This window comes from Balaenoptera ricei, chromosome 7 (genome assembly GCF_028023285.1).
Source record: "Balaenoptera ricei isolate mBalRic1 chromosome 7, mBalRic1.hap2, whole genome shotgun sequence".
NCBI classification, from domain to species: Eukaryota; Metazoa; Chordata; class Mammalia; order Artiodactyla; family Balaenopteridae; genus Balaenoptera; species Balaenoptera ricei.
This window is the reverse complement of record NC_082645.1, coordinates 112468473-112478307: the sequence shown is the minus strand read 5'-3', so window position 1 is coordinate 112478307 and position 9835 is coordinate 112468473. Positions and strand designations below refer to the sequence as shown.

Genomic DNA, 9835 nt, shown 5'->3' with positions numbered 1-9835 from the left:
TAAGGCCAAACATACAGTCGTTCATTAATATTCCATTTTCTTTATTTTAGCTCAGCATTTTAATTGGTTGAAATATTTTTATATCTTGATTCTGGTATGAATTGTATTAGCTGCCAAATTTTGAGAGTCTATGGCATTTCCCTAAAAACTTCCTCTAGCCTGGTAGTGATTCACTGACTAGTACATTCAGACTACAGTTGTTCAATGGTTTCAAGTCCACTTTCTCCATAAGGGGATCATGAGAAATTCTGTAACAGTCTTTGCTGAAATCACAGCAAAGACACATTATTTGGGTATTTTGCCCTTGATTTATTAAAGTAGGGTCTCTATCAAAAAAGGAAATAAGGTGGGTTAGGGGGAAGATTTGATGTTCTGTAAGTCTGGAATAATATGAACCAAAGGTCTGGATAACTGAATTTTTAGTTTGCATTTAAACACAGAGGCAACATTATTTTAATAACTTTGGTTAATAAGACATGATAATATATTAGTTGGACTCTGGTTAGGTATTTGGAGGTCTTGCAGATGGTTGGAAACTGTCAGCCAAGTACCAAATCAACCTTCAGAACCAAAGAAAAGACCCACTTCTCCGAGAGTGATAACAGCAATAATAATAGCGAACGCTTGCATGGTATTTACTGTGTGGATGTTTCGGAGCCAGGGCACATAATACCATGTCCTATTGTTCAGAACTAATCACATAGCTCCTCTTATAACCAAGGGGGCTGGGAGATCTAGTCTTCCCTTTTAGCTTGGAGAAAAATGGTCTTGAATTGTCTCTTTCATAATACGCCTTTTAAAGATTAAAGACAGAAAGAATACATATATTTTTAAAGGTTCAACATTAGCTGGAAAATTCAGAAATCAGCATCCAAAAAACAAAAACAAACCACTGTTAGTTCTTCCATATTTCAAAGTGATATGAAATTCACCCACAAGGGAGGTGGTTAGGCAAAAATATAGTAAACAGAAGTGTGATTTTAATTAGCTCACAACCTTCCTTACACTTCATTTTGCTTCATTTGTTGTGTGTGTGTGCTGATGGAAAGGAATGAGCGGCACTAGTCCATTATTCCAGGATTTAAGGTAAGAAAGGTTAGTTTCAGGAAAGAATGCATACCCCAGGGGCACAGAAAGTGGAGGAAACACCTGATTGATGAGACAAGTACCAGCAGAGGGTGCTGGTGTGGCACAAAATTAAGATTTTTTTTAAAAGAGGAGGTCTGGGCTAGAAGACAGCAGGTGTGAGGGAAATGTAATAACTGTTTGGGTCCCCTTGGAGGTATGAATTTCCCCGCTGCATGCAGATCTGTCTGGGTTTCAGTGATTTCTTGTGATGGCCACATGGATTTTAGGCATCTCCTAAAGCACAAACGCCTGACACTTGCTCCTGTGTCTGAGCGAGCCTGGGAGAGGCTGTGCAGTTTGGCTCCTGTCTTCACTGGAGACTTTCTATCAGCCCCTGGCTGCTCGTCTGTGGCATCTCCATGCTGGGTTCATGAGCAGTCTCTATTTTCTTATTTGCTCAGCTTTTACAAAACTGTATTTGTGCGCCCTAGAAAATTTGCCAACTGCTAATCCAAGAGGGTCCCATTTTCTTTTCTCACGTGGTCGCCTTGAAGACGGGGTGACCAGTTCCTGGGAGCCTATACATAGCAGAGGTTGTGAAAGGTCGGGAGGGGGGAACGAGGTGGGCTGCGTTTCCTCAGCAGAGCCTGACCTCCTTGGCTGTCAAACGACGAAGAGCTCGATAGTAAACGCGAGCAGGGCCTTCTGGAACCTGCGCTTCTGGACTGCTCTTTCAGAAAACAGCGTTCTGGGCTGGCAGTCAAGTGACCCACTGGGGTCCAGTCCAGCCTGTCTGGGCCTCAGTTTCCTCCTCGGTTCAGCGACAGGGTGTAGACACTCTGATCCCGAGGCCTCTTTCAGCCCTCCCGCGCCACAGTCAGACACTTCCGAGCGGCGCGGCCGGTTCCGCCCTCCGGGAAGGGCCCGCGAGAGGGGAGGCTCTCGGTCAGCACCAAGGACAAGGGCCCAGGGGCGCGCTGCGCAGACGCAAGGTCACTTCTTAGCCAGTCCCACTCTTCTGCGGGTGTCTGGGCGCCAGGGTTTGGAGGCGGCGCGGGGAGGGCTGTGTGTGCTGGGGAAGTGGTGAGAGCGGGGGGAGCAGCCCCGGGGAATGAGGTAAGGCCGGGCCCCCTGCGGTCTCGCAGATTCTGCGCCAAGAGGCCGAGGGCAGCTCCTGCCAGTCGGGCGCCGCGCCGCGCCCCCGCCCGCCCCTGCCGGCCCTGCCCGGCCCTTGGCGGGTGCAGCGTTGCTCCGCATCTGGAGGCCCCGTAAAGTCCTCCCCGCGCCTGCGTTGACCCCCTCCACCCCCTTTCCTTCCCGAGCCTCGCCTTAGCTCCCCGCCGGGGCCGCGCCGCCACCACTGACCTCTCGAGGTTCTTTTGGACACACCCACGAGTCTGACCGCACCCCTCAAAGCTGGGGGCCCCGGACGGCCTTTCTGCTCCCCGTGACTCAGTTCCTTGTGGGGGAAGGGTCCCCACGACCCTATCCTCCCCCGCACGCCCGGAGCCCCGCCCCCGCTTGCCCCGCCCACAAGCCCCGCCCGCCGTTGCCCCGGGAACCGCGGATCCCGCAGCTGCAGGAAGCGCCCGGCGCCGCGGAGCTGTTCTCGACGCCGGCACCGCCGCTCCCGCCGCCAGGGCCGCCACCGCGCCTCAGCGCCGGCTCCCGCTCCCGCGCCCGCTCCGTCGGCCATGCTGCCCCGCCGCGCCCCGGCGCCCGGTGCGCAGCTGCTGCCCGCGCCCGCCCTGCTGCTGCTGCTGCTGCTCGGCGCGGGGCCCCGCAGCGGCTGTCTGGCCAGCCCGGTGCCCGCCGCGTCCTTGTCCGTGTCGGGGCCGTGCGGCGCACAGCCCTGCCGGAACGGGGGTGTGTGCACCCCGCGCCCCGCTCCCGGCCCGCAGTCCCCGGCCGCCGCCGGCGACCCCGGCTACAGCTGCACCTGCCCCGCCGGGATCTCTGGCGCCAACTGCCAGGTGAGTGGACGCGGCGGGCGCGGCGCGGGGCGCGGGCCGGGGACCCGTAGCCTCTCCCCTCCGGCCACTGCGCGCTACCCGGTGCGGGGCTCCAGGGTGCCTGACACGAGCTTCTCCTGCTTCGGGAAGGGGATGGATCTGGCCTCTCGGCTCACGTGGACGCGGACCCCTGGCCGACCTTGCAAGTGTCGCTTCTCTGCCCACCCTGGTACTCCGGCCGTGCCGGCCCGGGGTTCTCGGAGCGCGCCGCTCCATGGCCTGGCAGCCCCCCTAGCTAGCCCTGGTACTCCTGGCACGACCATTAGCCGCCAAGTGGCGCGCCCATCTCGGCCCGGGCCGAGCCACACTCCGCTAGAGCCGGGTCTTGGTGCCCGTTCTGGCAGCGCAGAGGGACCAGCTCCGAGCGTCCCTGGCGGGGTTCATGTCCAGGTGGCCCCTGCTCCTTGTCCCGCTGGATCCTGCGTGTGTCGAGGGTGAGCCGTATGGGCGGCAGGGAGTGGCGGGCTCCGTGCCCAGGGGTCGGGCATTTTCCTTCCTTTCCAACCCCCTTGAGGGCTCTAACAAAGCCGCCGGAGGCCGAGAGGTCAGCTGCCGCCCCGCGGCCTGCGACCGGCCCTTTCTGAGCTTAGGAGGAAGTGTTGGAGCAGCAGGAAGCATTGGAGGGGACGTTGCGAGTTGGGCTTGGTGTGTCGCCTTCCCGGCCGGACGCTCCTGGAGGCGCACGTTTGGGGCAGGCAGCCAAGGAGTGAGCTGGGCACCGGGAAGCTTCAAGGAAGCGTGGGGCCGTGCGAGGGATGGGAGATGGCCAGGTGCTAACCGTGGATTTGGGATTTCCAAGAGAATTTGGCAGATAGTAGACAAGGCTGGCTTACAAGTTTGTTAAAGCTCGGTGGAACCTGCTAACCTATGAACACCAACATTTTCAGTAGGCGACTTGGCACACAGTGTGTGCAGGTAGAAAATCCCCAAGTCTCTATTCCAGGGCAGGGCAAGTGATGCATTTATCTGAAATTGTTAAATTCAACCAAGTGAATGTGGAACGTATAAGGGATCAGATGCTTTCTTTCTTACATATGGAGTGGAGGAGTTTGTTTCATATAAATTTGATAAAATGCCCCAAGAGTTACTTTGAAAACGCTCAAATGCACTTTTATTTCTTTGGGTAAGAGGCCAATATTTTTTAGTAGAGTTAAATGGGATTGAGAAGCTTGACCTTGACAGACGATTTTTGCTATTTCCTAGAATCTGTTTTTCCTCATTAGTAGCAAATTATCAAGCTGAATCTATCTTTTCAACGTTGTGCTCTTCTTTGTTAATTGGTTCCAATAAGCTTTAATTCCCTCAAAGGAGCTGATGCTGAGGGTGAGGAAGAGGATAATGAGTGCGTGGTGTGACCCTGCGGAGTAGATTGGGGAATGAGGACTCTTCGGGGAAATGCCTGTTGGAGCCGTAGGAACCATTAGGACAAAATCTTGCTCACTAATCTCCCCTGTTGACTGATGATCTGTATGACTTTTACTGAAGAAATGAGTTGCCTGAATGCTCCTATCAAACCACTCTCATAGTTACATGTCTGAAATCTGTCCTTGAAAGAAACAGTCAATTTGGATTCAGGGTGTAGTAGACACAGACAGGAGAAGGTAGTTTAGAGTGCAAATCAGTTTAAGTAAATGGGAAGAAAGACTGGACATTGGGAATTTAACCCAACTCTGAGACTTTTTTTTTTTTTTTGGTGATTCTAAAAATAGAAGAAATCTTCAGGAAAGGGGAAGACCTCTTTATTGCTTCCTAAAGATGACTCAGAGAAGCATAAGTATTTTTTTGTCCTAAGTAGTGTTTTGATATATAATGTATTCATTCAGAAATGAGTCATGAACTAATACACAGATATTGCAGAACCAACTAGTTCCAAACAGATTCGGGCTTCTGGGTCCTGTCTGAGGCGGTCTTAGCTCTGTGAATGCTGCGCACCTGAGGAGAAGCAATACTGGGTCCGGAGTTCCGAGTTGAAGAGAGCTGGAGTAACTAATTCTAACGGGAAAGCTGAGCAAATTTGGAACCTGATCTGGTTCCTGATCTGGTTCCAGCTTGGTTACCCAGAAGAACTTAAACTGAGATGATTCAGAGCCTTGTAAACCCATAAAAAATGGATTCCTGATCATTTTAATTTAATCTTTCATGTTCTTGCATTGAGACTCATTTTCTGTGGGGAGAAAAAGGCAATCTCAATAGAGAAGTTAAACAGAGGGGAAAAAACCCCTCACACATACTCAATTACAGATAAGAGAAAAGGATGTTAGCCGTTGCAGACAGTGTGCTTGCTGAAACAAAATCGCATGCTCACTGGGTAAATTGAAAATGGAATTTTACCTGTATGTGAAGAGAATTCTGTAGACAGCAAGTGTCACCCCTCCCCCAACTACAAAGACAATAATGTTAGCAATGAAAACATTGGAACCTAACTCTGAAGTCCTCCCTCCCTCCCTCCCTCCCCTCCCTCCCCTCCCCCTCCCCCTCCCTCCCCTCCCCCTCCCTCCCTTCTTTCCTTCCTTCCTTCCTCTTCTCCTCCCCCTCCTCCTCCTCCTTTTTTCAGTATGTGTTTAGAATTAAGAAAACCATGAACCACTAATTGGGATTTAAATGGATTAAGGCTGTCTTCAGCTTTTGGCTGGTCAGCTGGCTGACGTCTGGGCAAGCCCCTGGGTCCAGGCAGTGCTTCTGGTATCATCCAGCGACAGGAACCCACAGAATCTGGGAACTGTGTGGTGTGAAGGAGGCTGTGTGCGTTTGAAGCTGAGCTGCTGGCATTGAACCTGCTATGACAGGTGATCTAAACCGAGTCTCAGGTTCCCATCTTCGAGGATGGGATCTGCCTCACCAGGTTGGTGATAAGGAGTCTGATTCTGTTTTTTGATGTTTGACTGCTGACAGCTTTTAAGCCACACCTGTCCCTCTTCCCCTTCTGCCCACATGGAGGCAAGCTGATTAGAAGGCCTAGGTGTTCTTTCCTTTGGTGCTGGTGAGAGGATCAAACCGTGCAAGCCCCTGTTCATGCTTAAGATACTTCTTTTCTAAGTCCTCTAACACACTTAAACCTATTAAATCATGAGCATTCAATGGATTCTAAAAAATGTATATGCAAGAGGGAGGAGATATGGGGACATATGTATATGTATAGCTGATTCACTTTGTTATAAAGCAGAAACTAACACACCATTGTAAAGCAATTATACTCCAATAAAGATGTTAAAAAAAATAAAAATGTATATGGAAATCTAGCCTACAGAGACATGATGACTGATGATGATGGTGATTGCTAACTCTTTTCTCAGGCACTTGCCACGTGCCAGCAGTATTTCGGAGGCTTTACAGATACAGCTCCCCAATCCTCATAGTGTCCTATGGGCTGGGTGCTGTAACCATCCCCATTATTTAGATGAAGTGCAGAAAAGTTAAATGACAGGCCCAAGGTCACCCTGTTAGTCAGTGTGGGATCTGAACCAGTTAGCTGGCTTGATGTAGAGCTGTAGAGTCCGAACAGTGTGGAGATGAAAGTCCAGTCCTGGCCCTGTTATTTTTAGCCGTGTGACCTTAAACTAGCGCTGTAACCTCTTTGAGTCTTATCAGTAAAAAAGGGATGGAGTGATTTCTGAGGCTGGTTTTGCCTTAAAACACCTGGTTTTGCTCTGAAACACAGTTTGCTGGCTGTGCCCAGCTGGAGTGAAAAGCCTCAGGACTGATAAAGACACAGCAGATTCCCCTTATGCTACCCACCAAGCAAGACCTGCACTCAGAGTTAGAGTTGTAGGTCCTGGCTGAAGTTATTTTTACCATGATGACAAGCATATGGACACTACGTAAAAGAAGCCTACGTATTTCTGATGGGTTTGAAAGGACTTCAAACTTCAAATTAAAAAAAACTGAGGCTGCTGTTCTTGCCTTTCTGTTTCATTTGGGGGAAGCAGGCGGGTATCAGAGGTGGCAGCTGCTGGACCAATTTTTCTTTTCGGGTGAGTGGTACAGGAACTCCTCCCTTCCATGGGGCCTTCCATCAAAGGTAGAGATTATTTAAATTTGTATTATTTTTATTATTTTGTTTTAATCCAGTTTTTTAATGAATTAATTCTTTGCCAGATATTCAAGCAGTCAGACACCTGTTTGTTTTTTTCATGTCATGTTCTCTAGGAATCTTATCCTTTGGGATTAGAATGAAAATGTGTCAATTTCCGCACTTAGAGGAAACAGGGGCTTGTGTAGCTGCTTTTTATGTAGTTTTACCCACTAAGCTGATTCTATAACCCTCTCTTTGATTTAACATGGAACTTGAAACAATGGTTCTGCTTCAGATGAATCCATTTTTTTTTTAATACATTTATTTATTTATTTATTTTTGCTGTGTTGGGTCTTCGTTTCTGTGCGAGGGCCTTCTCTAGTTGTGGCAAGCGGGGGCCACTCTTCATCGCGGTGCGCGGGCCTCTCACTGTCGCGGCCCCTCCCGTTGCGGGGCACAGGCTCCAGACGCGCAGGCTCAGTAGTTGTGGCTCACGGGCCCAGTTGCTCCGTGGCATGTGGGATCTTCCCAGACCAGGGCTCGAACCCGTGTCCCCTGCATTGGCAGGCAGATTCTCAACCACTGCGCCACCAGGGAAGCCCCAGATGAATCCATTTTTGACTGAGGTTTGCTAACAAACAACAACAAAGAATTCTAGCTCTTTGCACAGCTTCAGCCTTCTCTGCTGGACTTTTTGCACATATGCACACCCACACAAACTCACATTGTGTTATGTGCAAAATGTCCTATATTAGCTGTCAAGAGAAGTTGCTTCTTTCTCTGGCTTTTCTACTAACTTTTTGTGACCTTGGGAGAGCAATCGAACATCCCTGGACTTCAGTGTTCGTATCTCCAAAATGGACTAGAATGCTTGTCTTATTTTCTTTTTAGAAAAGATGCAATTAATAAATGAGACATTGTGAAATTTTTTTCGATAAATATAAAGGAGGATGGGAGAATGAATTTAAAACGTTTTGAAAAAAAGTAAAATGTTGCACAAATACAAGGTATACTACTAGGAAAAGGATTATCTGTTTCTCATATAAAATATGATTACACCAGTCTATTCAGTGTCTGTGATTGTTTTCCTTCAATGAGCAGACTCAGCTTTTTCTCCCTACTAGGATGAGTTATGCTACAACATCAATTTTAAAAAATGAAAAAATTCATTGTACTGAAATTTTGATAAACGTATAGTTCTTTTTATTCTGAAATAGACAAATAATTTCTCAGAAAATTCTCAGTGACTTTGTTTTCTTTTGAAATAAATGAATGAAGCTCATCAAAATCCTTTGAACACTTTTAATAAAGGAAAGAAACAGTTGCTTTCCTTGGTATTATGAAAATGGAGTGATTTTCTTATTCTGTTTATCCGGTGAATTCTTAGGAAACATCATTTTTCTCCGCTTGGCCAGCTGACAAAAACACATTTCTGTCTTCAGCTTCTTTGCTTAAGCTTCTCGTGTGACACGGTACCATCCAAAATGCTTTTGTTTATGCCCTCATTTGAGGCATCGAACAGGAAATAAAACCTATCTGAGGCCGAAGGGTATTTGAGTCAGAAAACCGAATGGCTGAGCTGTATTTTTAGATCTTCTTACCGATTCAGGAGGCAGCTGTGGTCAGCGCTGCCTAACCCAGAGGCAGGGACCATAGAATCTTGCCCCCCAGACAGAAAGTCCAACAGCACAGTAAAGTTTGTGGATAGAATCTCTTTATATTTCCTCCTTCCTCCTTCACCTACACTGGTGCCGAACCCTGGCTGCCTGTAGAGTCCCCCAGGAGCTTTAACAAAAATGAGTGCCTGCGTCCCACTGTCCCACATCCCCCAAGTTCTGACTTAATTGGTGGGGCCTGGGCACCTGTGATTTTTAAATGCCCTCCAAGTAATTCTACTGTAGGACCAGGGTAGGGAAGCCCCCGCTAGACTCTGGTCATCTCCCCTGACAGCCTGCCCAACATGTGGCCTGTGGCAGAGAAAAAGAATACAGTCCCACCTGCTCTTGGTCCTTCTCATCCCAAAGCATCCAGTTTCAAACAGCCTGGAATTTCTGGCCCACACTTTCCTCCAGTGGCAAAGATTTTGCATCTCAAAGTGGACTTGAAGTCTCCACGAAGGTGGTATGTGATGGAGTGTTGAGTCCAGATGTGGGAATCAGACCTAGGGTAGACTCTGAGTGTCCTCAGATAAGTAACTAGTTTTTCTGCAGCGTGGTTTCCTCATCTGTGAAGATGGGACCCTGATGCCAACCTTGAAGGTTTTTGTGGCTTAGAAAAGTATCTAGTCCAGTGACTGGCCAAGAGGAGACACCTACTAAAAGGTATCCATTGTGCGTATCTGTAAGAGGACTCTTGTTTATTTCATGTTTTTCCCTTGGAGCAAAAAAAAAAAAAAAAAAAAAAAATTCTTTCCTACCCGTTTTCCAAAGAGACTAAAATTCCACCAGTGGAGATTCATTTCTTTGGTTGTGATGTATCAGATGCTAGAAAACTTGGATTTTGGTGCTGACTCCCTACAACATTCACTTCTGTTAGTTCCTCCTCTGTAGCCCCCTTACCAGGTGGGTCTCAAAAACAGTAAGAGAACAATGTGGACTGAGCATGCGCTGGCCACCTAGCCTTTTATGGAATCATTCATTGCTTCATTTGAACACTGACCTGTCTTCGGTCAACACTCATACTGTGAGTCTTAGTGCAGTTGTCTTTAAGAGGAGGGGCTTCTCTAAGTCACCCCTCCCTGCTC

General features: G+C 48.6%; 1 protein-coding gene across 1 annotated transcript in view; it reads left to right on the top strand.

Annotated features, from left to right (window-relative positions):
* The first annotated feature begins 2762 nt into the window (after positions 1–2762).
* DNER (delta/notch like EGF repeat containing) overlaps positions 2763–9835 on the top strand; it is a 322853-nt gene continuing 315780 nt past the window's right edge. Inside the window, exon 1 of the mRNA XM_059927455.1 lies at positions 2763–3041. Coding sequence (XP_059783438.1) covers positions 2763–3041 — 279 coding nt within the window. The remainder of the gene's footprint in view (positions 3042–9835) is intronic.